The following is a 27698-nucleotide window of genomic DNA, read 5'->3' as shown; positions in this document are numbered from 1 at the left end:
ATTAGATTACTAAATGTCAATTATAACATGGAACATAAAGCAAATTAAATTGCTAAATGTCAATCTGAATACATAATATGATTTCCTTAGTCAATCAACCTAAACCTAAACCAAGTTAGATTGCTATATGTGAATTTCAATATATGATATTGACACCCTACTCCTTAAGTTTAGCTTAGTAGGAATAAACTAGATTGCTAGATATCAATATAACATATGGTCTAGCCAACTAAACTACACCTTTAAATATCAATCTGCCAGATGTTAAACTTAAATATATAGTGGATTCTTAGACCAATTAAATTATTAAATGTTAATTTTAACATGTGGTGTTGACAATTTACCCTTGAGTTTAGTATAGCAGGAGCAAATAAAACCTTGGATCTGTCCCTCATGATCCTAAACTTGAAATTGTACCATTGAATAATTCATTGTTAAAGCAACAGTTCATTGTTAAGATCAAAAGGAACTATGTACCTATTCCAATTGAGTTGGATATATGTATGATTCAATCTCAACATGTGGAGCCCAATGGACCAATGGGACCAAATTGAAATCTGATTTCTCTAACAAAGTAAAACATGCGGACGGTTATGAATGGGAAGAACATTGGTAGATATCAAACTATGGTGTACCTCTAGCCAACCAATTGATTTTTCTTAATCCTATCATGCTTTTTTTTTTTCCAATATATAAAGCTTCAAAGAAGGTTCATTCATCACTTTTGTAGCTGAGAGATGGAAGATGTTTTGGCTGAAAAATTGTCAAGAGTTTGCAAGTTCGATTTGCCATTCATCCCTTGTACCATTCCCTTTGAATGCCATCCTGATTTTACTAGGATATCCAAAGATACTGATGCATGGGCTCTTAGAATTTTGAGTATCACTGATCCATATGAGAGAAAGAAAGCTCTTCAGGGAAGACTTAGCTTGTATAGCCCAATGACTATTCCAAGAGGGGAGAGCAGCAAAGGGGAACTTTCATCAAAGCATACATGGACTATGTTTGTTTTAGATGACATTGCCGAGACTTTTAGTGAGCAAGAGGGAAAAAAAGCTATTGATATTCTTCTTGAAGTTGCTGAGGGAAGCTATGTCTTAAGTGAAAAAGAGAAGGAGAAGCATCCTAGCCACGCCATGTTTGAGGAAGTGATGTCGAGCTTTCGGAGTCTCATGGATCCCCCACTGTTTGCTCGCTACATGAATTGCCTGAGAAATTATCTGGATTCTGTGGTGGAGGAGGCCTCTTTGCGAATTGCCAAATCCATTCCAAGCCTCGAGAAGTACCGGCTGCTCCGGAGAGAGACAATCTTTATGGAAGCATCCGGAGGCATTATGTGTGAGTTTTGCATGGATCTCAAGTTGCATAAGAGTGTGGTGGAATCCCCAGACTTCGTAGCCTTTGTCAAGGCAGTGATTGATCACGTCGTTCTTGTCAATGATCTCCTTTCCTTCCGACACGAGCTGAAAACCAAGCGCTTCCACAACTATCTCTGTGTCATCTTTTGCCACAGCCCGGATAATGCAAGCTTTCAAGCGACTGTGGACAAGGTATGCGAAATGATCCAGGAGACCGAAGCCGAGATCTTGCTACTCCAACAGAAGCTGATGAAGCTGGGCGAGGAAACTGGGGACAAAGATCTGGTGGAGTATGCAACATGGTACCCTTGTGTGGCATCTGGAAATCTTCGCTGGTCATATGTCACAGGACGCTACCATGGACTTGACAATCCGCTGCTGAATGGTGAACCATTCCAAGGGACCTGGTTTCTACATCCAGAAGCCACCCTCATCTTGCCATTGGGATCCAAATGCGGCAATCATCCATTTATCATGATTTGATTTGATGTGTTTGGGAAATGTATTGTGTTCTATAATAAACTGGAATTGTTTTGAGTTTTAAAATTTAATAAAAGGGTAGAAACAGGGTTTAGTGAACGAAAAATATCGGACGGATCAAGCCAACTTGGTTCTAGTACTTTGATGATGAGTACTGGATGAGAATCTTTGGATGAGTGAAGTAGATATTCAATAGCTTACTTGCTTGCTAGGTCAATCAAAGTTTATCTCGCTATTGGAGAGGTATAGAATCAGCAAAAGTACAACTTTTGAGATTGTTAAATAGAGAGAGAGAGAGAGAGAGAGAGAGAGAGAGAGAGAAGCCGTATCTTCTGGGAGACAAAGGATATCCATGCTACTCTTCAATCATGGCACATTTTCAAATGTTGGCTCACCTCTCAGTCATATGAAGTTCTGCAACAATTTTTTTCTCCTAATTTCAACTTGACATCTAGCTTGACATATGTTTTATATTTCTAAGATCTAAAACTTCTACAAATTGCCAGAAAAAACCCACTGGGTTTTGTCAAATGTGTAGCTTGGAGAGGCAAGGACAAGTTGCAGTTCTCAGGCTAGTTGGCGATGGCGAGCACTGGTTGAATCCCAATCTTCTTAATGACATACTTGAAGCTCTAAAAGTGGTGCAAGACTCTGATGCAAGAGCTCTGGTGACAACAAATGACGGCAACTTCTTCAGCAACGGCCTGGACCTGCAATGGGCCAAGGAAGATCCGCCTAAACGCCTCCCAGATCTGGTGCTTGAGATGGAAAAGGTCGTCTTGGCGTTCATGACGCTCAAAGTTCCAACAATCTCTTGCGTCTGCGGCCATGTTTGTGGCGCAAGGACCTCAATCTCGATGGCTCATGACTACCAGTACATGAGAAACGATCGCGGCTTCTGGATCATGACGCCGCTGAGGAGCAACTCCATGAGCATGGTTCCAGGCTACGTTTCGCCGCCGGGATCTTTCACTCTGGCCAGGCTCAAGCTCACCCCGAGAGCTTATCGCGATGCCTTTCTTCTCAGTCCCAGGCTCACTGCTCGTCAGGCATTCGAGGCCGGGATCATCGACAAGTACTTTCACACCGCACAAGATGCTCGCAAGGCGGCCATGGATCTGGCCGGGGAGCTGGCCGATCGCAACTTCAACAAGGATACATATGCGATTGTTCGCATGACAATCTATGCGGATGCAATCAAGGAGCTGGATCACGAGAAGGCTCGAATGCTCTTGTAGTACTCCACCTAAGTTATAGAAAGAAAATAATGTCTAATCTTTAAACCATATCATACTCTATTTCAAATAGTAACATTCGCATTCCTTCACAATGGTGATTAGGGCTTGGCTCGCTAAATGGAGTCCCTTCTCGCAAGGGCGCTCGAGTCCAAGCTCAAGTACTGGCTGCGCTCCTTCACTCGGGATCAATTCAAGCTCCAGGGCCGATCCGTCCAGCTCCACAATCTAGGTATGCAATTGCTATATCGCTTTCTCTTCGATTGTCAATCAAGAATCAATCAACCTAGAGATCACGCAGATGTCGATGGCGCCGTTCTGCATTCCACTCTGGGATTGCCGCCGTCGCTCTTTGTCGCTCAAGCGAGAGTCGGCAAATTGGAGCTCACTGTAAGCCGGCATTTCCTTCCTGCATTAGATAATGGAAGGGGATTTTTTCCTGTTCTTGCTCCAGATCCCTTACATCTCTAACGTCAAGATCGAACCGATTGTTGTGGACATTGACAAACTGGATCTAGTTCTTGCTGAAAAGTCGGATGCCGAGGCTTGTGATCCTGTTGCCGGGTGCGCTACTCTCTCTCTCTTTTTTCTTTTTTACTGCTAACTTACTCGTTTTTGGTTTTGCGTAGAATCCAAACTAACAGTTCTGCAAAGAGTACCAGTTATGGATTCGCTGATCAGGTAGACGCGAAAATCTTCACCGTTTTAACTGTTTATGTTTATTTTTTACTTCTTTTTCATCTTGGTCGCAGATTGCCGATGGAATGACGATCCAAGTTGGCACAGTGAACCTTATGATAGAAACACGAGGTGGTTCTCGTGGAGGAGCTGCATGGTATGGTTTTTGCTATCTCTTCCAGCTTATGCTTGAAAGTTTTTATTGTTGTTTGCTGTGAAGGACACCACCGCTAGCAGCTATTACAATGAGAGGTCTTAGTTTATACACGACCAATGAGCATTGGGAGGTAAGAGCATTGTTTGTGTTTCAATGAATGCTCATTTACATTTAGTTCTGTTTCGTTTGTCACTGCCGAAGGTTGTTAATCTCAGGGAAGCTAGGAACTTCTCCTCTGACAAGAAAAGTATCTTCGTTTTCAAGGTTTTTATGCTACAAGCTTTACCGATGATGAATAGACTTATTTTGCTGTGTTGTATGTTGCAGAAGCTAGAATGGCGATCCTTCTCCGTGGACCTTCTTCCCCATCCTGACATGTTTGCTGATGAGCGGCTTTCCAGCGGAAGTAAAGATGCCGATGGAGCTAAAAGATTGTTTTTCGGGGGAGAGCGTTTCCTTGACAACATTTCTGGCACGGCGTATGTAAGTTTCTAATCTTTGGTGCTGCTAAATATTTACCAACGTTTTCTTCTTATGAAAGATCACAATGCACCGGACAGAGCAAAACAATCCTCTGGGACTGGAGGTTCAACTCTTAATACCGGAAGCTGTCTGTCCAGCGTTAAGTGAACCAGGTAATTGTTTCAATAGTTTCCTAATCCTTTTTGCTGTAAAATCCGGTATTTTAGGATTGAGAGCGCTGCTAAGGTTTATGACCGGGTTCTATGTCTGCTTGAATCGTGGAGACGTACATCCGACAAATGCTATGGTGAGCTAGGGGGATTTTATTTCTAAAGAGATCACCTGACTAGAATAAAAGATCATTTCTTACAGGTGGATGAGTCACCTTCTTGTACTCTTGTTGGAGTAAGTGTCGAACATATTTTTCTTGGGATCAAAGACGCAGGTAGTTTACTTTTCTTGTATTTTCTGTGTCCTTTGAGCTAATCTTTGTTTAGACTTCAGGCTGGAATTATTAGCCCAATCGCTTCGCTACAAACGGGTAAGTAAATTTTCATAATTCTACACTTTTAACACGTTATGGTGCTGATAATGCAGGCAAGTATCCCTGAGAATGGTTCAGTAAAAACTCTTGGAAATGTCTCCTTGGGAGGTTTGTTCTTAAGGTATGCTTCACGCATTGCAAACGCAGGCGTTTCCGACCCATAAATTTACAGGGATATGTTTTTACAACCTCCCTGCATTCTGGTTCAGCCTAGCATGAGTCCGCAAGCTCCATTTGAAGTACCGACATTTGGTATTTGGTTACTCTTTCGGGTCGTCTGTGATAATGACATTCTGGTTTTGCAGCCAGCGAAATCTTGTGGCCAAAGATTTATCCTCTCGACTTTCACGTTTCGAAGAACAGCAGTACATCTATTGCAAGCCTGTATTCTTCTCAGCTAGCGCCGTCTCCTTTACCGCCAGCAATGGCCTCACAAACCGTAATTCAGTGTCAACCTCTAAAGGTGATTTTGCAAAACGTTTTTTTTCCTCATCAAAACTAACACTACGTGCTTGCTGTAGATATTTCTTCAAGAAAAGTCTTGTTTACAGATTTCTTCCTTTCTGGCGGACGGTATTTTGGTAGAGCCTGGGGTAGTGCGTCCAAACACGTCGCTGAACAGTATGCACTTTTCTCTCAGGGAGTTTGACCTGAGCGTTCCGATGGATCCTGAAAAAAACGACGACCAGCGACGACACGAGGGATTTACTGGGGCTAGATTGCATGTAGAGGGGTTGCTGTTCGTGGAGAGTCCAACATTATCCTATGGCTTGCTGAAACTCGACGAAGATCCAGCGTGCTTTGCTTTTTGGAAAGGCCAACTTCCGGATTCAAGCCAGAAAAGATGGGCCATACGAGCAAATCAAGTGAGCGTGGCTCTTGAAACCGGTAGAAGTGGGGACTTTCGCCTTTGGCAGTGCATAGAGTTGAAGGAGCCTTGCTTGGAGGTTGCAATGGTTACACCCGACGGCCTGCCGCTGCTCAAGGTTCCACCTCCAGGGGGCATCGTGAGACTGGGAATCTCATGGAATCACTTCATCTCCAACAGTTCTGTGGAGCAGCTGCTGTTCGTGCTAGAGATGTATTCTTACTTGGGAAAGGTTGGCCAGGCACTCATGAAAACCGATGGAGGAGTCCAGGATCTTAGCAAGTCCAAATCGTTTGGAGGACTCATTGAAGCGGCTCCATCCGACAGTGCGGTTACTCTCGGCCTCGATTATTTGGAGATCAAGTTTCTGGAGTCGGGTTCTTCCGAGCAGTCCGTAGAAGGCTTTCCACTCGTCAAGTTTATCGGAAGTGGGATACGTTTCAAGGTCACACACAGAACTCTCGGCGGAGCCATCGCAGTTTCTTCAACTTTGTGCTGGCAGAGTGTTCGCGTGGAGTGCGTCGACACGGAATCCGAGCAGTGTGGAGAGTCGCTCTCCACAAAGCTACTGGAGCAGAAGAACATGAGAGCGATCTTGTGGGTGAACGAAAACTTTCCTTCTGCAGAGAAAGCTTCACAGGAGAACAGGCCGTTTCTTGAGGTCAACGTGGTCCATATGATGCCTTACAGGGCCGAGGACGCTGACTGCCATAGCTTGAAAGCCATTGCAAAGATATCCGGAGTGAGACTGGGAGGTGGGATGATTTACACGGAGTCACTGCTACATAGGTTTGGTGTTTTTGGACCTGATGGAGGACCAGGAGAGGATCTCAAGGAGGTGTTGAAAAGAGTCTCCGGCGGTCCTTTGGCTCATCTCTTTCAAGGCTCTCATACAGGTAAAGGAAAAAGGTTTCATACTCTTTCGTTGGTTTTCTTTGTTCATAGCAGCTGTGCCCTTTTTTTTATGACAGGAAAAATCTCTGCTAGCTCGAACGATGATCATTCATGGGAGCTTAAACGACCAGACAACGTAGAGATTGATATCCAGCTTATAGACTGGCTATTCGCTTTGCAAGGCGTGGAAAATATAGCGGACGAAGACGCATATTGGCATTCTACGTTTAAGTGTTTGCGCGCTAAGGCCGATCACAGCACTAGCACCGAGGAGCGACCGCCACAAAGAATAACGGTACGAAGATCTTGCTCGTAAGAATTCGTTAGACAAATAATTGCGTTTCCTGACTCGAACGAGATTTTCTTGCTGGTTTGGTCTCCCAGGTAATGCTCGAGGGGCTTCAAGCGTTAAAGCCAAGAAGGGCTGTTAGTTTCCAGCCGCTGGACAATGGCGGATTATCTTCAGTGGATATAAGTCGGAGAAGTGGTAACGATGGGCTTGCTTTGGAAGTCCGTTTGGTAGCGAGAGAGGGTGGCGATGGAGACGCTGAGATTGGAATCGGCGAGTGGATAGTTGACAGTGTCCGAGCAGCCGTGAGAGAACCGGTAAGAAAATTATATAGATCGAACGTCAACTAATATCTCTCTCTTCTCTCTTGCAGATGGAAATGGACGCAACGAAAGACGAGCTCGAGTTTCTCGTAGAAATTGCTAAAGCCGAGGCCGAAGCAGCGAGTAGAATCACGGTGGGATTGCTGAGACTTTTGCAGCTACAGGGATCTCTCGGCCAAGCCGCCATCGTCCAACTAAGTAGCCTAGGTGAGCAAGAGCTTTTTCTTCCCGAAAATGACCATCGTCTTATTATTCTTCTGGAGAAACAGGAAGTGGAAGTCTCGACAAGCTGAAATACATGAGTCCTGAAAGATCACGGCGAGCCAGCAGCATAAGCAACGTCAGTTGCAACTCTTCCACTCCCTACAGCTCTCTCAGACCTCGAGAAGAAACTCGAGAAGAGAATATCAACACCACTGTCCTGGCCGACCAGCTCGAAGATTTGGTGTGCAAGTCCCAGAACCTTTGCAGGAGAATCGAGATGGACGTCAGGACTACGGCAGCTGAGGACGGCATGGATCCCTCGTCAAGTACTCTAAACAGCGTCGCATCGCTCAAGAAGCAGCTGAATCAAATGCAAGGTTTGATAAGCAGCTTGCGACTATGAGAGTTTTGGTAAGTTTTCGATACGTACGTTTTTGCCGCATAGTAGTGCTGCGCAGTGACGAAGAGCTCAAAAATTGGGAAGCGGCTTCTGACAGGAGAGAAGCTTGTCCTTCCCATAAGGACCACTCTCGGTTTCCAGGATGCGGGTGTGCCACTTGACGGATTTTGCCAGGAACTCGAGCTCGGCTGCCATGTATCGAGATTCACGTATCAGCACCCAGCCTCCGGGACGCAATATGCGGTCCATTTCCAAAATGATGTGAGCAGCATTACATCTGTAAGTCGATATGAAGATACTTCGTACAACGGTTTTCCAATAAGATACCTGTTCTTCTCGAGCATAAAAACTCCCGCAGCGTGTATAAGGTCATAAGTTCGTGGGTAAGTGTCAAAGGCCTCACACCTAAGAAGAACGAATCACTAGTCACAAAGTAGAAGCAAACCTTGCTCGTCACATACCAGTCGTGAGCAACACCAATCAGTCCGCGATCATAAATCACCGGTAATGTATTTACACCACGTTTGGGAACAACGTTCATCACCCACCAATCTACCTTTTGCGAGATTAGAGCCGCAGCAAACCTGCAACAGACGTCATAACATCCATGCAAAAGAATATAGAAACTTACCCTCCATAGCCTGCTCGCATGTCCATTACGTTTCGAATGTCTTCCTTCTTCAGGCCAAGGCCTCGCAGGTATCCTTCAACGATGGCAGTCCAGTACCGCTGCTCGGCCAGGAACACTTCAGGCTTGGCTTGCAATGCATCTGAGTTCACGGCTTTCAAACGTTCCGGTGGAAGGGACAGTCTCGATGGCCATGTGGTGATGTTACGACCGAGTCCATTTCCAGGTAAGGGACTGATGCAAGCCTTCATTGGTACATACCTGTCCAGAGGACGAACACTTGGTATAAATCACAGAAATGGAGTCTCTACGATACCAGACAGAGTCAGGGTCATCGCTTGAATCGCAGAGCGGAGGTAGTGTTCCCGGTGCCCGTTTCAAGTAGCATGAGTTATCCACGGGCTTCTGCCAGATTGCAATGTAGCCTTTCTTGGCAACTAGTTTCCAGCAAAGGTTCTTGGCAAGGTCTGCCATATCTGCCGAATGCAGGAAACTTATAAGCGAAATCCAAATTTTGAGAGGCTTAGAAACATACCGTTCCATGCCTGCAAACTACTTGGCTCGTGTTTGTAAACAGGCTGAGCTGCCCATGCAAAGTAGCCCCCACCGCGCATTATGCGATTAACTTCCGCAAGAAGTATACCATCTGTATAGCACAAACTGCCTTAGAAGTCAAGGAAAGACATGTTCTTATACTCACCGTCACGAGTCCAGTTGATACGACAACGAGAACAATGGATCAGATCAAATGCTTGACTTGGATATAAGAGCCGACGAGTGGCCAAGACGGCCACCATTGCAGGAACCCCACGCTCGAGTGCAAATTGTATCTGATTCTCATGCACGTCTTTCGGAGCAATGGAAAGCGTCAGAACGTTGCGAGAGAGAAGATAAGCGCCCCAGCTTGCAACACCACAACCAATGTCCAACGCAACGCGTGTGCGTTCACCAAAGGCAAGCTCTGGTACCATCTGATGAAAGAAAAAAAATTTCCCCATCAAAACCATGAAAGAAAGTAAGCACGAACCTCAGCCATCTGGTCCAGATATTGGTCAGCTCCATGAGCAAACTGTGTTCCTCCACCAGGAAAAACGAACTTATCCTTTTGACTCTGGATCCAGTTCTGCCCGCCTTTATCAGCAACCAAGCGCGTGTGAGGAACATTGCTATACCACACCTGCAAAGAAAATTAGCTCAAGAACATCACGAAGAACAAAAGCTTTCTCATTTTTTCTCACCTCGTCCCGGCTCTTGGGCCACCGTATAGGCCGCTTGTATCCCAATGGAGGTGGAATGATGCAACACAGTCGTGATTTCCCAGCGGGACAATGCCGCTCCCACTTCTCTCCATGCTCAGTGGATGCAAGCCGGGCGATAGCATCTTTGTTGTCGAGGCAGGGAATATACTCCTTCATCCTGGGAGGACACTCCTCGAATTTGTAAGATTTCCCATTCACATTCTCCTCGGCGCTGAAATTCCTGCTAAGAACCAGATCGCTGTCCACGATCTCGGGAGTTTCCTCTTCCCCTGATTCCCTGGCCAGTACCTCGTTATCGAGCGATCCATCGTGGCGGAGGAAGCCCAAGATCGTGGCCTGCGTGGTGGATTCAGCTGGAGTAGTGTCGCCGCCGCTGCTCCAGCCCTGATCGTTGAAATTTTCGACCTCGAGCTCTCTTCCCGTGTCGGTGAGGAAGGAGGAGCTGCGATCGACGAGAATGCAGGCAATGCAGATGAGAACCAGGCCGCGGCGATCCATTCCAGCGCCTTAGATCGCGCCTTGCACCCGGGATTGTGGTAGATCGGTGCGAGATAGCGGCATTTTCCAAGTGAGAGAGAGCTCAGAACCCTAGATGAAGAACTAGGGTTTTTACTCGCATGGCCGATCGCGCGCTCCAATCTCCGCTGCGGCGAGTGATCGCGTCTTGTCCACTCCAGGTGAATTCGCGCCCGCTCTCCTCCCTCGGCTGAAAATTTCCGAGATTCTGGCACCTCAGATGAAGGAATACGGGCAATGCGTCGCCGGCAAGGCCGCCGCGATTGAGAAGGGGATGTGCGAGAAGGAGTTCCTGGCGCTGAGGGCTTGCATGAAGAATGTGGTGAGTTCTTGCTCGGATCGATCGAAAAACTTTCTTCCTCCTTGCAGCTCAGGGTTAAATAATGGTCTTTGCGAAGCTAGAATGGCTCTTGGTTCTTACGATAGCGGATCGGGCGCCATGTCTCATGCATACATCCAGTATCCACCATTTAGATGTGATATTCCCGGAGCTCTGGGAGTAACTTATGACGACGCAAACAAGCTGCTGCTAGTCTCTACTCTTGGGGAGGTTTGTTCGAAAACAACACTCTTTCCAGTTTTTCCTTCTTATGTGACCATTGTTTTTACCAGATTTATTCCTGGTCTGTAAGCTCTGATACTTCACCTTCGGATCCAGTCGTTGTGAAGATAAGCCAGGGCCCTGTTCTTGGCGTGAGGTTCTCGCTCGACTGTAAGATCCTGGCCATTCTTAGATCCAACACGGAGATCGAGTTTATCAACCGAGAAGACTGTAACTCCTTTAAGCAGTCGTGCAAGAGTTCCAGTGAGAGGATACTCGGTTTCTTTTGGACCGATTGTCCGGACTGTGATGTTGTGATTGTGACAGCAAGGTGAATGCTAGAAGTTGGTCTTTTGAGTTTTCTAAATGCTTTCGTTCATGGGCAGTGGTCTGGAGCTGAATTCCTTGTGTCTTGGGAAGGGGAAGCTGAAGCTGGTTGAGAAGAAGAAGCAGTCTGTCAGCTGGTTTGTTTACACGCACGAAAGTCGCTTGGTACTTTTGGCATCTGGGACGCAGTGCAAAACACTCTCTGGCTACCAGGTTGGGTCGTACTGTTGTGACAGTTTCTAAGTTGCGTGTGCCTGCAGTTCTCCGCAGGGGGGATTGTCCGGCTTCCTAAATTCGATGCAAACTTCACCAAATCTGAGAATCACCGAACTTTTGTTTTGTCCTCGGAGAATGTGTTCATTGCTACAATGTAAGTCGCTGTATCTAAGGCAAGTTGTATGACCGTCTTCACTTGCAGGTACGGAAGGCTGTACTGCTTGCAGACTGATCCTTTGGCTAAGATGCTTCATATCCACAGATTCTACCGTGATGCTGTCATTTCGCAGGTGTAAACTCGTTTTTCCTGCCACTTAGCTGAAGATCTCCAAATGTTTTCAGGGCTCTCTACCAACATATGCGTCAAATGTGTCTGTCAGCGTTGTTGACAACGTACTTCTTGTTCATCAGATTGATTCCAAAGTGGTGCTGCTCTATGACATCCTTGCCAACACAAAAGTTCCTATATCTGCGCCATTGCCTCTTCTTTTGCGGCAGTACAAACCAGCCAACAGTCCGGAAAAGCCAGGAGCAGACGAATCAAGTCTCTATGGAGAAGGTTGGGTCTTTGTTAACCCCGACGTCATTTTGGACCATACTCACGGGCTTTTGTGGAAGATCCAACTTGACTTAGAGGTGCATGCGATTTCTTCTTTGTATCCAGTCATTCTTGTTTGTATGCAGGCTGTTGCAGCTAGCTCATCGGACCTTTCGTCTCTTTTAGCTTTCCTTCAAAGGCGTAAATGCGAGGCTGTGAAGGTTAGCGGTTGCGTCACTTATGTGTGGCATACTAATCTCCTACGTTGCAGGCGAAACAGCTATCGTGCTCTATTTTGCGCTCCATTATTATGGAGAGGAGATCTCTTTCCCAGGTTGCTTCTGCCTTAGATGTCTTAACTTCCGCCTTCGGTCATGTGAAGCGTTCCTCAAGCAAGGGTACCCCAATAGGAAGGATGTCGTCAATGCCGTTGATTCTAACTCCAGGCATGCAACCTGCTGCATTTGCTACTGCCCTGGCTATAAGCAACGCAGCAGAACTTTCTTATGGGAGTCTTCGAGCTGGTTCCGCAAGAGTTCTTATCAACGGCGAACAAGAGATTCGTGAACCTGAGCAAGAAAGTAGCAGCATTAGATTCTCGGAAACGGAAAATCAAGCTGCCAGTCCACATGTTTCGCCTCAGGAAATGCTAGACAACGTGTTCGCTGTAATCGACGAAGGAATGGCAGTTGAAAACAGCTTTTTGGGAGCTGTTATGGTACAGTATTTGCGGAGGTAAGGTATGCATTATTTCCTTATCTCAGGAAAAAATTGAATAGCATCTGTGATTTTCTATTATTGCAGTGCAAGAGCTGAGCAACTAACAATCCCACCAGGACTGTATGTTCTTCTTGTGCGACTGCTTGCAAGAGACAAGTGCTATGCTAGGATTCAGCATATTGTTGCTGATCAGGTAAATCTTAAAAGTGCTGCTAATAGTTTGTTTATGTGCATCTTGTTGGACAGGTAATTGAGCCATCAAAAGCTCTTGCTCTTGAGTTGCTGGACATTGGAGCGCAATGTTCTCAACTCGAAGAAATCGGAACGGACATGTTGAGGCAGGTGCATGCTCACAAAGATTACCTTGAGCGTCTTTTGCACAAAGGTAGGCTCTTGGAAGGTCTACGTTATATACGTCAGAACAAGGTCTGATTTTCGCTCTCTCTTTTCTAGCTCTATCTAAAACTGTTAAGCATGTGCAGGTTGAGTCGCCACCCTGTGTGCGATTTCTCGAAGCGGCTGCTGCAAAGGATAACTTCGTGCTGCTTGCATCAGTGCTAAGATTTTGTTGCGATTTTGTTTCCGCTTTCGAGCACACGGCCGAGTTTGAGAAGTTTTATTCCATTCTCAAGCGGGACTCTAGTAAGTAGGCACCTGTAAATATCAAACTTCGTGAGGCAAGGAATATCAGGTGTCTTGCTATCATTTTTCTTGTGCTTTTTCTATTCGAGGGAATCAGCTTGAATGCTTTGCGGCTCACAGAAGACTACACAGTAAAGAGATTCGGTAAGCTTTTCCTTTACAGCATTACATTATTGAGAAGGCTATTATGATTTTTCTTGGTGCGCTTGCAGCTGAAAGGCAACCTTTGATGCGATTACGCGAGCAACTTCAAGTGGTGAGTACACGCACAATGCATCATCCGAATATTTTCTCTCTTCTGTGACTGATGTTTCCTTCACAGCTCCTCGGCTCGCAGCGCTACATGATGGAGCAAGCGTTTGGATTCTCGTCCGTGAACATGGTGGTGACACTGTCATCCACTGGCGGCATGTATTGCTTCTGGTTGCCGTACTCGTGGTCGTAAGCCGGCTTGTCGCTGACCCTGTAAGTGCTTCCATGATGCATCCGGTGGCTCCGGTCGTAGTAATTGTTTGTGTTGTAGTCACTGGCGGAGCTGAAGAGATTGGTGAGCGAGGTGTCCATGGGACCATAGACGTGCTGGACGTTGCTGTAGTGGTGGTTCCAAACTTCGGCGTGCATGCCGGTCTTGCTCCTCACTTTCTTCATCAACTTTTTGGCGTCGAGAAGGTAGCCCATCACCGTGACCCGCTGCTGCTGGAAATCGATGTCGACTGACTCGACTCCTGGAAACAAGAAAAGCAGAGCTTATAGAAGCGGAGAACGGGAGAATTGCGAACCCAGGGTGTTGGCGAGCGTTTTGCGGACTTTGTTCTCGCACCTCTCGCAGTCCATTGCGACTTTGAGCTCCACAGTCTGCAAGCAAGACGAGGAGAGTGACGAGAAAGCATGGAGCGGAGGGAAACAAGGACCTGCATTTTCTCCCCAGTTTAATGAATGTTCCAGCATAGAACGAGCGCGTTTATACTTGGACAGCATCTCTTTCTTTGCATCTTTTGCATCATCACTGAAAGATAAGAACGAATGTTGAAATTTTTTCACTTTGACTCACATCAAAAACTTTAAGCAAACATCTTAAAGGTAACTTCCGATTATCGCAGTATTTAAGCTAATTAAAATGCTAAGATATCAGAGGGAGGTTTCGATCCTCCGACCTGTGGGTTATGGGCCCACCACGCTTCCGCTGCGCCACTCTGATCTTCAGACAATAAATAATTGATGGAAATTGCATTAAACAATTGATAAAAAAATAACTTGGGTTGTTTGTTAGTAGAAAGTTTTCATTGACTAACATGAAATAAAATGTGATTAATTATTTTAGTAATTGTCTTAGGTAATAATGTTCATAGAAAAAACAAATTTAATTCCTTCTTGGTTTTAAGATTTGTAGGCCCGAGCCTAGGGCGGGCCTTCCAGAAATTCTCGACGGCCTCCCGAGGGAGACACGACGAGGGGGTTTGGAAATAGTTTTCAACCAGCAATTGACGCGTCTCGGTAAAACCTCATAAACTGCGTCATTGCCCCAAGCGCAAAGATACCGCTCCCCTTCTCCGGCCTCCTCTTATATACTCGCGAGCTGACACGATCCCAAGCCCCGGCTCGTGGGATAATGACGTGGCATATTTACACGTGTTCACCACGTATCTCCACGCAAGTTGCTGACGTGGCAGATACACGATGGTTTTTAAGTTTGTTTGAGTTCTACGAAGTAGTCCATTGACGAGCCCCGACAAAGGAGCTCCCTAAGCCACGGCGGTCTAAGAAGCGGCGGCCTAAGACTAGAAAGCAAAGCAAAGTGGCGCCTCGGCCTAGCGCCGGGAGGCTTTTGTAGCTCCTGTGACATGTACTCCACCACCGCTTTAGTGCTGTGCTCGGCCACTTCGAGTGGGGGAACTACTAGAGGATTGTGAAAGAGCTTGAGCTCCTGCAGCTGCGTGAGATTTCCCACCGAGAGTGGCAGCCTCGCGATCTGGTTGTAGCTGAGATCCAAGTACGTGAGGGACGAGGCGTAACCGATGGAGTCTGGGACGCTGGTGCTAAAGTTGCCGCTGGCGTCGAGCGTTTGCAGGCTCTTGAGGTCGCCGATGGTGGGAGGCAGCGACACCAGCTTGTTGAACTGGACCTCGAGGTGGACGAGGGAGGCCATCTTGCCGATGCTTTCCGGGAGAGCTTTGAGCTTGTTGAGCTGGAGGTGGAGGCGCTTCAGTCTCGGGAGGTTGGCTCCAAAGCTCAAGAAGAGATGCTCAAGCTGGTTGAAACTGGCATCCAGTGTCTCGAGGAAGCTGTTCACAAGATTAGTTTTCATTGAAAAAAGCAGTTAGCCTCACCTACAACGGCCAAGGCTCCGAGGCAGTGATTTGAGCATGTTTCCAGAAAGGTTGAGGACGCGCAGTTTGGGAAGGCTGTCAAAGTAATCTGGCAGATCCTACAACGTAAACACTTGAACTTAGAAACAAATCTCGTCGTTCTAGCCGGCTCACCTCTAGATGGCTTTTGGAGAGGTTTACAGCACCAAGCGGGCACAGCATACCGGAAACAACGCTCAGATTCAGCACGACCTGTTCCTCTCCTTTCTTGTTAACTTCGACAACGGCTTCAGAACCCTCTGGCTTCCTCATGATTCGTTCTGAAAAGGATAAGCTAAAAAAACTAACAAAACTTACAGACCTGTGCAGTTCCGCCCCTATTTAAGCAAATCTCTCGAAAAAAAAGGAAGGAGAAAGGTTATCCATGTTATAGTGAAGTTAAAAGGACAAGTCACAAAATTGGTTAACATTTACTTTAAATACCTAAGAGGACGAGGCAAACTGCCGAGACCAGCTTTCCCCATTCTTCCACACTGTAAAACCAGTCAGACAATGAATGAATTGTCTCATGGTTTTTACCTTCTGAAGGTGCTGCTATCCAAGGTCCATTCATGATGTATAGAATGCTGCACGCTGTTGAATATTCAAGCTCCGGAAGAAGTTTAGGAGTAAGAAGGAAACACCTGAAAAAAAACAGTTAAATGCAGACCGAAGGAAAAACTAGCTCCTTACTGGGGTGTGTTGGGCTGACTTGCAGCTCTCACTAATTGCTGAAACATCTTACGTTCGTTGAAGGGATCCATTCCTGATCAAACCTGTTAAAGATTCGCAACCAGAAATCTCAGTCAGGATACCTTGGTTTATCTCATCCACAACACGAAACGGACAGTGGGTAAGGTCTTGGAGTGAGACAAGGTAGAGTATAGTTGACACCGAGCGTTCCTGAAAACGAGACTCAATCCACAAACCAAGGTTACTAATCACGGAAATTATGTACCCCTCCAGATTGGTGGTGTGCACTCAAAACCTGCAGTTCTCCCGTTTCTCTGAACGAAAAAGTCAAACGAAAGCCACAGATAACTTAAATCATACCTGAACTTGACTTTGATATGAATGCCATATTTATCGAAATCGGTCCCTTGCTCGTCTACAGAAAGAAAATGTTTAAAACAAGAAAGAGCGACAATCCCAGTTACCTAATGAAACCTCGCCTGCAACAGCCATCTCCTTGAAATTCCTACTGAAAGTGGAGTTAATTCTAGACACTATTTCCCGTAAGGTTGTTAACCACGTTGACTGTAAGAAAACTTTTAGTACCACGAAATATACCCGAGCTTTTATGGTCACCTGTATCGTATTCATCTCCTCCACACAAGAGTTTAGTGCGTTAGTCTCAACCTCCAGCCTTGCAGTGCCACTCTTAATCTGTCAGAAGTTGATATGAGATGAGTGAAACCATCTAAGAGTGGATAAGACCTGCTCGCAGCGGCGTTCATACTCTTCCAAGACATTGGGGTTCGAAAAAATAACAGCCCGCGCTTGGGCTTTAGCTGTCTCTATTGCGTCTTCCAAGTCCTCAATCGTATCTGGCATCTGAAAAACGTCATTACGTCAAAACACATTTGTAAAGGGTTCAGTAACTTACTTCGGCAAAAGCTGCTTGAAGCTCAGGAGTAAGCGGCGCCTTTTTTTCAGCTATTTCTTTGGCTTTTGCCAGAGAACTTTTCAAGCTCTCGACCTCAACTTTACCTGCGGATCACATACGGTTAGAAAACACTTCTCATGGCCAAGGTCGTCCACAATACATTCGTCCCAGGTTCTTTGCGCTTGAGCACCTCGTGTCTCCTGAGCTCTAATATCCCTCTCCATCTGCCTCACCTCGGCATCGAGCTCCATCGACTCCAGATATTGTATGTTATGGCTGATTTGGACGTTGACAGTATGGATTAGAATGTCCTGTGGATCAGCATTCAGTCGTGTCAGATAAACAAACACAGGTTGGCTTACCTTTAGCTCTATCGCCTTGCTACAACGCTTCAAGTTTAAGTCCTTGATAGTAGATCGATGCCTGTCAACTACAATTTGCAGGTCTTCCTCGTTCTCACTCGAAGCTAGTGTTCTTCGTCGTTGGTCTGCACAAAAGTGTTTCAAGTAGAGAATATGTTGAAGAACAGAGCGCACCTATTTTTAGTTCTAAGTCTTTTCGTCGCCTCACTTCAGCTTGATTTCTTCTCACAATCGCTTCCTGCAAAAATCAGTGATAAGCATTAAACAACCAATATCTAGGCCATACTCTCTGTCTATGTAGCTCCGCTGCTTGATCTTCCAGCTCTCGCTGTTCACTTGCGCGCGCCCTCAAATCGTTGTTGCATAGCGCTAGAGCACTCTCTGCTTCAACTTTTCTGCGCTGCAATTCCTCCGATTCTGTTGTATCCACACCTGCAGCAAGAAGTTTCGTACCGCGAGATAACCAAAGGAACTGAGCTTACTAGGCGAAAACATTCGAGCTGGTCGAACAGGATTCACACTGGCTGAAACGTGCCCTCCATATCTAGATTCTTGCCATCGAAAGTGATTCTCTGGAGTCCAAAGGTCTTTGATTCCTAGCCCATTTACTTCGTTGGCTCGTATATTACTTTCGGCAGAACCTATAAACTGATGAAACGTCGTCAGCAAAATGTATAGAAAAACAGTAAATACATACAGAATAGTTCAAGGCGAACTGTCCAACAAGAACGTCTTTCACGACTTGTGGACCAGCGATAACTTGATCCAGTCTTCCAGAAACCCCAAGGCTTTCCATCTTTTTCCTACGAAGATGTCAGCACAGGCAGCATGGAAAGCCACATTTTACCTGTGGTGTAATTCTCATGCCTGGAACAGGGGGTTCATCGCCAGTGAAGTTAATCACGGGTACGTCATATTGCTTTAGGTTTCTGACGAGAAGATCTCGATCTTGTGCGTCTTGAGTCACAAAGGACTGCCAGAATAGTTGATATAAATATTTGGAGAAAACAGACTCTCACCTTCCATATATAATTGGCTACTTGGCCTTCGACATAAGCTGCCAGATCCTTGTTCGGGATGTTCACCTGGAATCATCTCGCGTGAGTTTGCAATCATGCACGACAAAATTGTCTCACCTCAACAAGAACCGGACCATAGACTTCACGTCTAAACTCCTGTCGGTGCGACTCAACCCAGCGATAAGCTTCATAAATTTGTGGACACCCGTAGCGCTTCAGAAGATCCAAACGCTGGTTTGTAACATTGGCAATCTCCGAAAGCCTGTCAAAAATGGGTTATATAAAAAAAATATACGTTGCTGGGAAACCACCTGTTATTCCATCGTTCAATGTCCCTCCTCCTATGGTTTTGAGAACGTTCCAGCTCTTGCACCAAACGCTTTTTATCCTGGGCTTGGCCTTCCAGATCTGTTATCCTTTGGCAAAGTTCAGCCTGCAAATTCAGGACTATGAGATGCTCAACCAGCACAAATAAAAAAGATCAATACTGTTTCTTCTGTCTGTAGCTTAATATCTGGAAATCTCGCTAGCTCGTCTTCAGCTTCTTGAAGCTGACGCCTATTATTACGAATTCTTTCAACACGGTTAGCTTCATTTCGCTGAGCGTCCTCAATATGACTCTGTTTCGCCTTCACCTTAGCATTCTGCACCCGAAAAGAAAAACTACCATCAGCTGTCTTGGCAACATAGAGAAGTTACCCAATCGGTCTCCTTCTTCCCAATCTCCCTCCGCTTCACCTCGGATTTCGATATTTCTTCACGAAGCTTTCTGAGCGCAGATTCTGCTGTCGATTTCTTCTTTTTTTTATCGCTGGTAAAAGAACATTAGTTGGAAAATTCCATTTCATAATACGTACTCGATTGGACGCTTCAGACCCGCCAACTGCTCCGTCAAAGTTTTTAGAACTTCCCCGGCGGCTTTCAATCTCTTCTTGCCCTCCACATACATATTTTTGTCTTTATCATACATGAGCCACGGAAGTTTTTTGCTCATCGATTCTGCCTGTGATAGTGTGAGCAGTAATTCAGGAAAAGCAGGAAACTTACTTTCTCAAACAATCTATTTCGTTCCTGGACCCGCTCCACGTCTTTCTCAAGCTCGGCGTTGTTACTCTTGTGTTGCCTTAATGCGTTCTCAAGCTGCCTGACAGACTGCACAAGCCGCACAAGTTCATACGGAAAGGAAAAAAAACATCTGAAGCTGACCAATTGGCGCTGCTTGAGCTGCTGATTTAACGTGACAAGCTTCTCGTGTTGGTGAGAAAGCTCTGGATCCCCTACAGCTTTTTCTGTCTCCGCCAGTAGCTCAATTGGAGTCATTTTTGCGAACTCACAGACTCTATCTTGTGGTAAAAACTACAAACGGGAAGTGAGCAATAAGACGCCATAAAACTCCAAACCTGAGTAAGATTGTTGACTTGAATGTTAAACTGCTGCACACTCTCGAGCACAGCTTTCTTCGTTGACGACCTTCCTATAATCATAAATCTCCAAAGGTTGATCCCAAAAACACAAATGCGCAAGAACTCACCATTCAGCTGCCACTCTGACTTGTTCTGCTTGTTGAAACTCCGCTTAATGATCGTCGAAGCATCCGGTGAGTCACCCCGGAGTGTGATCTCAACCCAGCCGCAATCCTCCCCTCTTTTCACATAGTCCCCAATATGCCCAGCACGACCAAGCAGCTACAAACACCACAGGATCATAAGAAAAGAGGGTTCTTCCCCCTTCCATACCTGTGGCTCTCCACCGAGCCCAATAGCGAGAGCGCACACAAGCGAGCTCTTCCCCGTTCCATTCGGCCCAATCACGAGATTCAACCGCGGCCCGGGCTTGCTCGTGATGTCGGAGTAAGTCATGAAGTTGTGGACACGAATTTGGGTGATATTTCCTCGCATATAGTCATCGTGATCCCTGCAGCGCTCTCAAAATCCTGGCCAAGATCAAAGGAGAACACGCTCACCTCTCGGCCGAGATCTTCGCCCGCTTGCGCGGAGGCGGCTCCGTGCCCACTTGCGAGGAAAACATCGCGAAAATCCCACAAACCCTAATTTTAGGGTTTTTGTGCTGGGCGGGAAAGCATCAAGAACTTGCCGCGTGTCATTCCTGGCGGGCATTTTTATTGCGAGGCCTTGGATTTAGAGGATTTTCCTTTGCCCCCTTTCTTGGCATTTAGTTTTTCCTGGAGGCGCGCGGCCGCGGCGGCCTTGGCGTCCTCGCGTTTCTTCTTCTCTTCCTCGCGGATCGCTGCGGCGGCTTCTCTTTCTCTTCGCAGCTCGCTACAAAAGTTTTGAGAAAAAGCACCCATGAGAAAAACCATGGATTCAATCCAGCTTGCGGGACTTACTCGAGCTTGGCTTTCTCGGCCACCACGCTATTCACGGTCGATCCCTTTCGCGGCTTACAATCCATGAGCTCCACCTCAAACACCAAAGTCGCGCTGCAAGCAAAACCATCGAACAAGATCTCAAAGAAAACTCTTAAGCTCTCACTTTGGTGGAATTTCTGGAGGCGATCCTTCCGCGCCATAAGCATAATCGGGCTTGCAAATGATCTCCGCAATCTCGCCAACCTTTAAGCTATTTAGAATCAACCATGTACTTCACTCTAAAGATAAAAATGCTACTTTACCTGCATAGTTTTAATTGCGCATTCCCACGCCCGGATCACGCTGCCTCGCCCCAGCTCAAAGGTAAACACCGCATTGTCTTCTCGGCTGGAATCAAACACCGCTCCAGTATCGGCCAGTGTTCCTTCGTAGTGAACTAGCCAAACAAAACGAGAAGAGACATTTTACTTGAGGTTGTACAAATTAAACGTACCATCCACAACTGCAAGACTATCCGACGGAGCCAATGCGTCCGGCCTTGCGCGCTTGACAATTCTCTTCATCACTCCTCCATCCCCTGTAAGATCCACGACATCCATCGGCCCTAAATCAGTTGCCCTAATTACAGTAAGATGCGGATACCATGTTTACATACTCCACCACATCTTTATTCCCTCCGGATGCTTCAACTCTCCGGAGCAGCTCGTATTTCTCGGGGCTTGGAATGGATTTGGCAAATCGCAAAGAGAATCCAGACAAACAGTGGACTGCAGAAGCTCAACATCACCTCCTCAAACATGGCATAGCTAGGGTTCTTCTGCTTCTCTTGTTCACTAAAGTTATAGCTTCCCTCTGCAACTTCAAGCAGAATATCAGCAGTTTTTTGCCTCTTCTGTCACTGAAGTCCGTCTCAGCAATGTCATCTCGAACAAAAAGAGATGCATGGGCTATTAGAACAGTGATCCATATGAAAGAAAGAAAGCTATTCATGGGAGACTTGGTTTGCTCAGCCCACTAGTTACAATTGGAGGTTGCATCAAAGCATTTCTAGACTAGCGAATCTTTCAGCCAAGACATTTCCATCTTGTCTTATAATGGATAAAACATTAAGTTATCTAAATTCAATTTACATTATTTTCAAAAACAACGAAGATGCAGCAAAGATATCTCAGTCTTATATACATACATACATACATACATACATACATACATACATACATATATATATATATATATATATATATATATATATGTATATGTATATATATATGTATATATATATGTATATGTATGTATATGTATATATATGTATATATATATCTATGTGTTTGTGTGTGTGTGTGTGATGTTCTACAAACATCATGGAGATGTGCCTTCCACACACCTTTTCTGCCTCTTTTGAATAGATTAAAATATTATTAATGAAGTTAGCAATCATCTTTGGCATATTGCAAAGAATTTTGTCCATCATTGGCTAAAAAGTTGCTAGAGCATTGTTCAAACCAAATAATATCACCAAAAATTTGCATATACCAAATGATATTCAAAAAGTAATCTTAGAAATATCCTCTTTAAATATTGGCACTTGTTAGTACCCAAAAATAATATCTAACTCGGTGAATTAACAATCTCTTCCTAAACAATCTAGGAAATTAACAGTGTGAGGAGGAGGGTATATATTCAAGATAATAACTTCATTTAATAGATGATAGTTAATGTTAAAACGAATTCTTCTATTAGGCTTCATCACAAGATAAAGTTCATATGCTCAAAGATTCCACAACTTTTAGATAACACCCTTTTCAACATTTCCTTGATATTTGTATATAAAATTTTAATTTCCTTTAATGACTAATGATGAATAGGAACTTTGATTAAACAAACATCCCCAATTGAAATAAGATAATATATTGCAATTTTGGCCCCAAATGATATGTCAAATTTGAAGAGATTAACATATTCCTTTATAAACCAGTCAACCATTATAACACAAAAGCCGTCAAAAGGATCTAAAGAGGAAATATAAAAAGAAGTAATGGAAAGATAAAAAATGATAAAAGCACAGGTAAAAGAAAAAAAACTAAAAGGAACAGAAATAAAAAGAATTGAAAAAATATAATGAAGTATAAGATAAGGGGGAGAAGCAATAAGAGCAATATTAACTCCTTGAACTTAGATAGTAATAGCATCAACTTCCATTGAAATTGAACCATCTTCTACAAGAAATAGAACTAAAAGATATAATGAGAAATGGAAGAAGCAATATCTCATAATATTGTGCCAAATAAAAAACATTATTAAGGGTGGTAAGAACAAATGCATACACAAGTTTTACAAAATTTTAATGAAGTGTTAACCAGTGAGTGTATGGAATATTAAAATAAAATATAAAACTATGCATATTTAGTGGTTCAAATTGCAAAAGATGTTGAAAAAGACGTTGGAAAGTGAAAAACTCGTTGCAAAGCATGTCTCATAAGAACTATAAGAGGAGATATGCTAAAGATTCAATATTATAAAGACTCCAACTTCACATGAATACCACGCTATTGAGATGGAATTATTTCCCAATATCCCTAGCTTCTTGCAATCCATGGATGATCACCACATTTGGATCCAAATGGCAACATGAGAGTGACTTCTGGATGTAAAAACCAGGTCCCATGGAATGGTTCACCATTCAGCAGTGGATTGTCAAGTCCATGGTAGCGTCCTGTGACATACGACCAGCGAAGGTGTCCAGATGCAAAACAAGGATACCATGTTGCGTACTCCACTAGATCTTTGTTCCCAGTTTCCACGCCCATCTTCATCACCTTCTTTTGGAGTTGCAAAATCTCAGCTTCGTTCTCCTGGATCATTTTGCATACCTTGTCGACAGTCTCTTGAAAACTTGCATTATCCGGGCTGTGGAAAAAGATGACACAGAGATAGTTGTGGAAGCACTTGATTTTCATCTCGTGTCGGAAGGAAAGGAGATCATTGACAAGGGCGGCGTGATCAACCACTGCCTTGACAAAGGCTACGAATTCTGGGGATTCAACCACACCCTTATCCAGCTTGAGATCCATGCAAAACTCACACATAATACCTCCGGACGCTTCAACAAAGACTGTCTCTCTCCGGAGCAGCTGGTATTTCTCAAGGCTTGGAATGGATTTGGCAAATCGCAAAGAGGCCTCCTCCACCACAGAATCCAGAAAGTTTTTCAGACAAGTCATGTAGCGAGCAAACAGTGGGGGATCCATGAGACTGCGGAAGCTCGACATCACCTCCTCAAACATGGCATAGCTCGGATTCTTCTGCTTTTCTTTTTCACTAAAAACATAGCTTCCCTCAGCAACTTCAAGCAAAATATCAGCAGCTTTTTGCCCCTCTTCCTCACCGAAGTCTGTCTCGGCAATGTCATCTAGAACGAAAAAAGTCCAGAAATGCTTTGATGCAACCTCGAGTTTACTGCTCTCTCCCCTAGGTGTAGCTAGTGCGGTGAGCAAACCGAATCTTGCCTGAATAGCTTTCTGTCTCTCATATGGATCAGTGATACCCAACATTCTAATAGCCCATGCATCAGTAACTTCAGATATCCGAGAGAATTCAGGATGACATTCCAAGGGAATGCTGCAAGGAATGGAAGGCAAATCAAACTTGCTAACTCTAGACAATCTTTCAGCCAAGACATCTTCCATCTCTCACTACCCTCACTAGAAAGTACCAAGTGAAAGGTTCTTTATATTATGGAATTCGCACAGTTCACCTTAAACAATGAATCTAATAATAAGGAGGAGTTGTCAGATCCAGTGAATAACAATTGTCAGATTGGAACCATAATAAGTTTTGTCTCCGCCAAGCTGTCTGGCGCCACTTGCCATTGGTTGTTGTGAGATGATAACGAAAATTTACACATATGGGCAAGAATCAAATTGGGAAATTGTTGTTCGTTCCCTCTATCTTAAATCCCTGCTGAGGATAGGGATCACTCTCAATCTTCTGTTTTGTGGCGTGGAGTAAAGGAACTTAATTTTAACTATATAAATACACATTGAGGTGCTGGCTCTGCAAAGAGAGTGCTGAACAAATCTGGTGATCACATTCCAAACGCATATGTCAATCTCCATAAAAACTTAAGATAAGTGTTTGAACTATTGGGCATTGCTTGGTAGTGGGACAGTAAACAAGATTGCCAGCCTTAGCCAAAATAATGTTCAGTTTTAAGTGGGCTAAAGTGTGCTGTTGTGCTTGTTTTTGCAAATTGCTTCACATTTGGCTCAACCACATTGTGTTTTCTACCTAAGACGAGCTATTTTGACAAAGGTGATTAAGTTTCATATCAACACTTCAAGAAGAGAAAGAATCCTAAGCAATATATGTATATTTTTGTTATTTATTCTCTTAATTCTTAGAGTCAGATGTCAAATTTACAATTTATTGAGATTAAACATACAATTGATTATAAAAACTTGTTAAGTTCTATGTGCAAATTTAAAGCTAAACTGATAAAACATAAAGCAGGCATGGTAGAAGAAAATACACTGCATGGCTAGAGCAATTGTTAATAGCCATCTTATACCTTTGATCTAAAAGGATATTAGGCATGAACAATAATGGTAAGGATATCATGAAATATTTTGAACCGGGCTTAATACTTGCTGCATGTGCAGATAGTGAATTTCACAGATGGTGGTGGAACAGCTGAATGGATCCAGATGTTACCCTAGAGATCCAGCAAGAGATCTTGCAGAAGGCAATCTTGTATTGATAATACGTGGATCAAAAAAGCTTTGCCAACCAGGCAATGTCTAGTTATAAAATGTTGGAAAGCCATGTAATTTTAAGATTTTAAACACAAGCTAAACTGGAAACTGGGAAAAAGGAAAGAAGGAAATGAAAAAAGAGAGAGTAAAATTACGTAAACTTCTTTTCACTCTGGAATAGCTTGCTCACTATCCACATCCTTGTCATCCTCGATCTGAGTCTTTGGCGTCTTGGCTTTCGGCCCAGTCTGTTTCTTCTTGATGCCACTCACAATGTCGTCAATCCTGAGAAGCATGCAAGCAGCCTCGATCGCCGTCTTAAACGTCTGAGCCTTGACACCAAACGAGTCCCAAACTCCTGCCTCTTTCATGTCCGTGATCTTCCCGGTGTGGCCCTCGATCCCGAAGTTGGCGTTGTCCTCGTCGGCGTGCTTGGCCTGGAGAGCCGTCATCGTCCGGATCACGTTGACACCGCAGTTCTGTGCCAAAGTCCGTGGGATCACCTCAAAAGCTTGTGCCGCTGCCTTGTAAGGCCACTGCTCCACGCCCTCGATGGACGAGGCCTTCTTCTTGAGCGCGGCCGACACCACCATCTCAGTGGCTCCTCCACCCGGGAGGAGCTTTGCGTCCCGGATGACGTTCCTGGCGACTCCCATCGCGTCGTGGAGGTTCCTCTCCACTTCGTTGAGCACGTCCTTGCTCGCGCCACGGAGAAGGATCGTGCACGCCTTTGGATCCTTGCAGTCGGTGATGAAGGTGAAGAACTCGTCGCCAATCTTCTGGACCTCGAAGAGCCCGGCCCCGGTCCCAACATCGCTCTCCTGGAGTTCTTCCGGCCGGTTGACAATGGTGGCTCCGCAGGCCCGCGCGATCCTGTTGTTGTCCGTCTTTCGGATCCTCCTGATGGCGCTCACTCCCGCCTTGCTGAAGTAGTGAGACGCCAGATCGCTCAGGCCCTTCTCCGTGATCACCACGTCCGGCTTGAACTTGACGATCTGCGAGCACATCGTCTGGATGTACTCCTCCTCCAGCTTGAGCAGCATGCTCCAGTCCTCCTCGTTCATCAGCTCCGCGTTGGTCATGTTCTCGCCTTTCTTGTACTCGATCGGGCAGTCGAGGAGAACGATCCGGGGGCTCACGATGCGTCGTCGCATCTTGCCAGGAGCCACCACGTCCTTGTTAAACATGACGCCCTTGAGAACTTTCGATTCCTCGAGCTGGCCGCCGGGGATCTTCTCCACCTTGATGTACTTCTTCACGTCAATCTCCTTGAGACCATTGCCGAGATCGATCGCCACCATGTTGACCGAGTCGATGGCCAGGTCCGCGATGAGAGTTCCAAACCGGCTCGTGAACTTGGTCCCAATGCAGCTCCGGACGATGTTGAGCAGCATTTCCCGGTCGCTCACGTCGATCGGGAACGCAACCTGTTCGAGCACCGCCAGCGAGTCCTCGAGAGCTTTGGCGAAGGCGCGGCAGATCACGGTGGGGTGGAAGAGCTTCTCCAGGAAAGGCTCCGCGACGTAGAGCATCTCCCCGGCGAGGATGATGACCGAGGTGGTGCCATCGCCCACCTCCTCGTCCTGCGTCCGGCTGAGCTCCAGCATCATCTTGGCGGCCGGGTGAGCCACGTCCAGCTCCCGGAGGATCGCATTTCCATCGTTGGTGAGCACGATCCCCCCCGAGGCGTCCAGCAGCATCTTGAGCATGGATCTTGGGCCCAGAGTCGTCCGGATGATGTCCGCCACGGCCTTGGACGCCTGGATGTTGGCGTGGTAGACCTTGCTCCCCGTCTCGCGCTTGGTCGATTCATTGAGAACCAGCACTGGCGCCGGCATTGCTGCTAGATCTCCAGACAGTACCTTGCAAGAAGATCGCGGCGCAGCTCCTCGCAAAGAACCTAGGGCAAACGCTCTTGGCGCAACCTAGGGCAAACTCTCTTGGCTGCTAGCCCTAAAGAATATTCCGTATGAATATGTTTAAGAATATACTTTACGTCATCAAATA

The 27698-nt window shown here is 45.5% G+C and overlaps 11 protein-coding genes and 2 non-coding genes across 14 annotated transcripts; 4 read left to right on the top strand and 9 right to left on the bottom strand.

The window, feature by feature from the left end:
- The first annotated feature begins 737 nt into the window (after positions 1-737).
- On the top strand, positions 738-1841 carry LOC9658071 ((E)-2-epi-beta-caryophyllene synthase-like). The gene has a single exon (XM_024679368.1). The coding sequence runs from the start codon at positions 738-740 to the stop codon at positions 1839-1841; it is 1104 nt and encodes a 367-aa protein (XP_024535136.1).
- Positions 1842-2368: 527 nt separating this feature from the next.
- LOC112347753 (enoyl-CoA delta isomerase 1, peroxisomal-like) lies at positions 2369-3076 on the top strand. The gene has a single exon (XM_024679104.1). The coding sequence runs from the start codon at positions 2369-2371 to the stop codon at positions 3074-3076; it is 708 nt and encodes a 235-aa protein (XP_024534872.1).
- Positions 3077-3191: 115 nt separating this feature from the next.
- LOC9657413 lies at positions 3192-7934 on the top strand. Of its 2 annotated transcripts, XM_024679390.1 has the most exons (20): positions 3192-3305; positions 3375-3463; positions 3528-3637; positions 3703-3754; positions 3826-3908; positions 3972-4038; positions 4110-4172; positions 4236-4391; positions 4450-4543; positions 4598-4677; positions 4743-4815; positions 4868-4911; positions 4968-5035; positions 5087-5166; positions 5220-5377; positions 5436-6678; positions 6754-6971; positions 7061-7282; positions 7339-7495; positions 7558-7934. In XM_024679390.1, the coding sequence occupies exons 1-20, from the start codon at positions 3194-3196 to the stop codon at positions 7893-7895; spliced, it is 3507 nt and encodes a 1168-aa protein (XP_024535158.1). In that variant the 5' UTR covers positions 3192-3193; the 3' UTR covers positions 7896-7934. The 2 variants fall into 2 exon arrangements, with proteins under 2 accessions (XP_024535158.1, XP_024535159.1); XM_024679391.1 differs by lacking the exons at positions 7339-7495; positions 7558-7934 and having other exon boundaries at positions 6754-6988; positions 7061-7140.
- An 8-nt stretch (positions 7935-7942) lies between these two features.
- LOC9658070 (probable methyltransferase PMT11) lies at positions 7943-10303 on the bottom strand. Its single transcript, XM_024679393.1, has 9 exons — positions 9759-10303; positions 9548-9697; positions 9221-9491; positions 9056-9166; positions 8837-8996; positions 8524-8781; positions 8354-8476; positions 8220-8297; positions 7943-8169 (listed from the first exon to the last, which is right to left on the bottom strand). The coding sequence occupies exons 1-9, from the start codon at positions 10275-10277 to the stop codon at positions 7962-7964; spliced, it is 1878 nt and encodes a 625-aa protein (XP_024535161.1). The 5' UTR covers positions 10278-10303; the 3' UTR covers positions 7943-7961.
- Positions 10304-10374: 71 nt separating this feature from the next.
- LOC9657412 (regulator of MON1-CCZ1 complex) lies at positions 10375-13342 on the top strand. The gene is made up of 13 exons (XM_002974361.2): positions 10375-10456; positions 10516-10617; positions 10665-10845; positions 10908-11167; positions 11223-11376; positions 11424-11533; positions 11582-11669; positions 11722-12015; positions 12064-12138; positions 12189-12652; positions 12722-12830; positions 12884-13063; positions 13120-13342. The coding sequence occupies exons 2-13, from the start codon at positions 10613-10615 to the stop codon at positions 13285-13287; spliced, it is 2088 nt and encodes a 695-aa protein (XP_002974407.2). The 5' UTR covers positions 10375-10456; positions 10516-10612; the 3' UTR covers positions 13288-13342.
- An 82-nt stretch (positions 13343-13424) lies between these two features.
- LOC9657411 (heavy metal-associated isoprenylated plant protein 31) lies at positions 13425-14343 on the bottom strand. The gene is made up of 2 exons (XM_024679395.1): positions 14059-14343; positions 13425-14004 (listed from the first exon to the last, which is right to left on the bottom strand). Exons 1-2 carry the CDS (start codon positions 14255-14257, stop codon positions 13619-13621), a joined length of 585 nt encoding a protein of 194 aa, XP_024535163.1. The 5' UTR covers positions 14258-14343; the 3' UTR covers positions 13425-13618.
- A 62-nt stretch (positions 14344-14405) lies between these two features.
- TRNAM-CAU lies at positions 14406-14477 on the bottom strand. Its single transcript has one exon. It is a non-coding gene; the product is annotated as a tRNA-Met (tRNA).
- Positions 14478-14669: 192 nt separating this feature from the next.
- Positions 14670-14815, bottom strand: LOC112347852. The gene has a single exon (XR_002992882.1). It is a non-coding gene; the product is annotated as a U4 spliceosomal RNA (small nuclear RNA).
- A 123-nt stretch (positions 14816-14938) lies between these two features.
- On the bottom strand, positions 14939-15938 carry LOC9657410 (plant intracellular Ras-group-related LRR protein 3). Its single transcript, XM_002974191.2, has 3 exons — positions 15760-15938; positions 15607-15704; positions 14939-15561 (listed from the first exon to the last, which is right to left on the bottom strand). The coding sequence occupies exons 1-3, from the start codon at positions 15895-15897 to the stop codon at positions 14964-14966; spliced, it is 834 nt and encodes a 277-aa protein (XP_002974237.2). The 5' UTR covers positions 15898-15938; the 3' UTR covers positions 14939-14963.
- A 53-nt stretch (positions 15939-15991) lies between these two features.
- LOC9657409 (structural maintenance of chromosomes protein 5) lies at positions 15992-20715 on the bottom strand. The gene is made up of 29 exons (XM_024679392.1): positions 20575-20715; positions 20348-20525; positions 20143-20296; positions 20012-20085; positions 19818-19967; positions 19659-19763; positions 19469-19614; positions 19311-19422; positions 19100-19255; positions 18923-19044; positions 18729-18873; positions 18612-18677; positions 18440-18565; positions 18290-18388; positions 18075-18240; positions 17879-18024; positions 17767-17830; positions 17593-17717; positions 17391-17541; positions 17231-17334; positions 17062-17178; positions 16933-17010; positions 16782-16881; positions 16678-16732; positions 16583-16631; positions 16440-16527; positions 16318-16390; positions 16165-16268; positions 15992-16118 (listed from the first exon to the last, which is right to left on the bottom strand). The coding sequence occupies exons 1-29, from the start codon at positions 20637-20639 to the stop codon at positions 16069-16071; spliced, it is 3168 nt and encodes a 1055-aa protein (XP_024535160.1). The 5' UTR covers positions 20640-20715; the 3' UTR covers positions 15992-16068.
- LOC9657408 (peptidyl-prolyl cis-trans isomerase FKBP20-1) lies at positions 20690-21657 on the bottom strand. The gene is made up of 5 exons (XM_002974189.2): positions 21434-21657; positions 21243-21376; positions 21104-21183; positions 20959-21051; positions 20690-20890 (listed from the first exon to the last, which is right to left on the bottom strand). The coding sequence occupies exons 1-5, from the start codon at positions 21537-21539 to the stop codon at positions 20731-20733; spliced, it is 573 nt and encodes a 190-aa protein (XP_002974235.1). The 5' UTR covers positions 21540-21657; the 3' UTR covers positions 20690-20730.
- A 1787-nt stretch (positions 21658-23444) lies between these two features.
- Positions 23445-24626, bottom strand: LOC9657407 ((E)-2-epi-beta-caryophyllene synthase-like). Its single transcript, XM_024679284.1, has one exon. The coding sequence runs from the start codon at positions 24624-24626 to the stop codon at positions 23517-23519; it is 1110 nt and encodes a 369-aa protein (XP_024535052.1). The 3' UTR covers positions 23445-23516.
- Positions 24627-25737: 1111 nt separating this feature from the next.
- LOC9658069 (T-complex protein 1 subunit gamma) lies at positions 25738-27643 on the bottom strand. The gene has a single exon (XM_002974187.2). It carries the CDS (start codon positions 27527-27529, stop codon positions 25859-25861), a length of 1671 nt encoding a protein of 556 aa, XP_002974233.1. The 5' UTR covers positions 27530-27643; the 3' UTR covers positions 25738-25858.
- Between the last annotated feature and the right edge of the window lie 55 nt (positions 27644-27698).

The sequence above is a fragment of the Selaginella moellendorffii genome, unplaced genomic scaffold, assembly GCF_000143415.4.
Source record: "Selaginella moellendorffii unplaced genomic scaffold, v1.0 SELMOscaffold_24, whole genome shotgun sequence".
Classification (NCBI taxonomy): Eukaryota; Viridiplantae; Streptophyta; class Lycopodiopsida; order Selaginellales; family Selaginellaceae; genus Selaginella; species Selaginella moellendorffii.
Note: the sequence above shows the minus strand (reverse complement) of the source record. Positions and strands in the feature narration are given on the sequence as shown.

Excerpts from the sequence above, each read along its gene's own strand:
- LOC9657408 (XM_002974189.2), bottom strand. The coding sequence starts at position 21,539 with ATGGATGTCGTGGATCTTACAGGGGATGGAGGAGTGATGAAGAGAATT. Across the intron at positions 21,377-21,433 it reads TAGTCTTGCAGTTGTGGATG|TTCACTACGAAGGAACACTG; the intron begins GTACGTTTAATT and ends TTGTTTGGCTAG. Across the intron at positions 20,891-20,958 it reads GCCGAGAAAGCCAAGCTCGA|CGAGCTGCGAAGAGAAAGAG; the intron begins GTAAGTCCCGCA and ends AAACTTTTGTAG.
- LOC9657411 (XM_024679395.1), bottom strand. The coding sequence starts at position 14,257 with ATGCTGTCCAAGTATAAACGCGCTCGTTCTATGCTGGAACATTCATTA. Across the intron at positions 14,005-14,058 it reads AACGCTCGCCAACACCCTGG|GAGTCGAGTCAGTCGACATC; the intron begins GTTCGCAATTCT and ends TCTTGTTTCCAG.
- LOC112347753 (XM_024679104.1), top strand. The coding sequence starts at position 2,369 with ATGTGTAGCTTGGAGAGGCAAGGACAAGTTGCAGTTCTCAGGCTAGTT.
- LOC9657409 (XM_024679392.1), bottom strand. The coding sequence starts at position 20,639 with ATGTTTTCCTCGCAAGTGGGCACGGAGCCGCCTCCGCGCAAGCGGGCG. Across the intron at positions 16,882-16,932 it reads AGGAGATGAATACGATACAG|TCAACGTGGTTAACAACCTT; the intron begins GTGACCATAAAA and ends GTTTTCTTACAG. Across the intron at positions 16,269-16,317 it reads AGTCAGCCCAACACACCCCA|GTGTTTCCTTCTTACTCCTA; the intron begins GTAAGGAGCTAG and ends GTTTTTTTTCAG.
- LOC9657413 (XM_024679390.1), top strand. The coding sequence starts at position 3,194 with ATGGAGTCCCTTCTCGCAAGGGCGCTCGAGTCCAAGCTCAAGTACTGG. Across the intron at positions 3,464-3,527 it reads TCGGCAAATTGGAGCTCACT|ATCCCTTACATCTCTAACGT; the intron begins GTAAGCCGGCAT and ends TTCTTGCTCCAG. Across the intron at positions 6,972-7,060 it reads GACCGCCACAAAGAATAACG|GTAATGCTCGAGGGGCTTCA; the intron begins GTACGAAGATCT and ends TTGGTCTCCCAG.
- LOC9658070 (XM_024679393.1), bottom strand. The coding sequence starts at position 10,277 with ATGGATCGCCGCGGCCTGGTTCTCATCTGCATTGCCTGCATTCTCGTC. Across the intron at positions 8,997-9,055 it reads TAGTTTGCAGGCATGGAACG|ATATGGCAGACCTTGCCAAG; the intron begins GTATGTTTCTAA and ends TGCATTCGGCAG. Across the intron at positions 8,477-8,523 it reads ATGCGAGCAGGCTATGGAGG|GTTTGCTGCGGCTCTAATCT; the intron begins GTAAGTTTCTAT and ends CGTCTGTTGCAG.
- LOC9658069 (XM_002974187.2), bottom strand. The coding sequence starts at position 27,529 with ATGCCGGCGCCAGTGCTGGTTCTCAATGAATCGACCAAGCGCGAGACG.
- LOC9657410 (XM_002974191.2), bottom strand. The coding sequence starts at position 15,897 with ATGAGGAAGCCAGAGGGTTCTGAAGCCGTTGTCGAAGTTAACAAGAAA. Across the intron at positions 15,705-15,759 it reads TCTCCAAAAGCCATCTAGAG|GATCTGCCAGATTACTTTGA; the intron begins GTGAGCCGGCTA and ends TTTACGTTGTAG. Across the intron at positions 15,562-15,606 it reads CGGAGCCTTGGCCGTTGTAG|CTTCCTCGAGACACTGGATG; the intron begins GTGAGGCTAACT and ends TCTTGTGAACAG.
- LOC9658071 (XM_024679368.1), top strand. The coding sequence starts at position 738 with ATGGAAGATGTTTTGGCTGAAAAATTGTCAAGAGTTTGCAAGTTCGAT.
- LOC9657407 (XM_024679284.1), bottom strand. The coding sequence starts at position 24,626 with ATGGAAGATGTCTTGGCTGAAAGATTGTCTAGAGTTAGCAAGTTTGAT.
- LOC9657412 (XM_002974361.2), top strand. Across the intron at positions 10,846-10,907 it reads TAGTCTCTACTCTTGGGGAG|ATTTATTCCTGGTCTGTAAG; the intron begins GTTTGTTCGAAA and ends TGTTTTTACCAG. Across the intron at positions 11,377-11,423 it reads AAACACTCTCTGGCTACCAG|TTCTCCGCAGGGGGGATTGT; the intron begins GTTGGGTCGTAC and ends GTGTGCCTGCAG.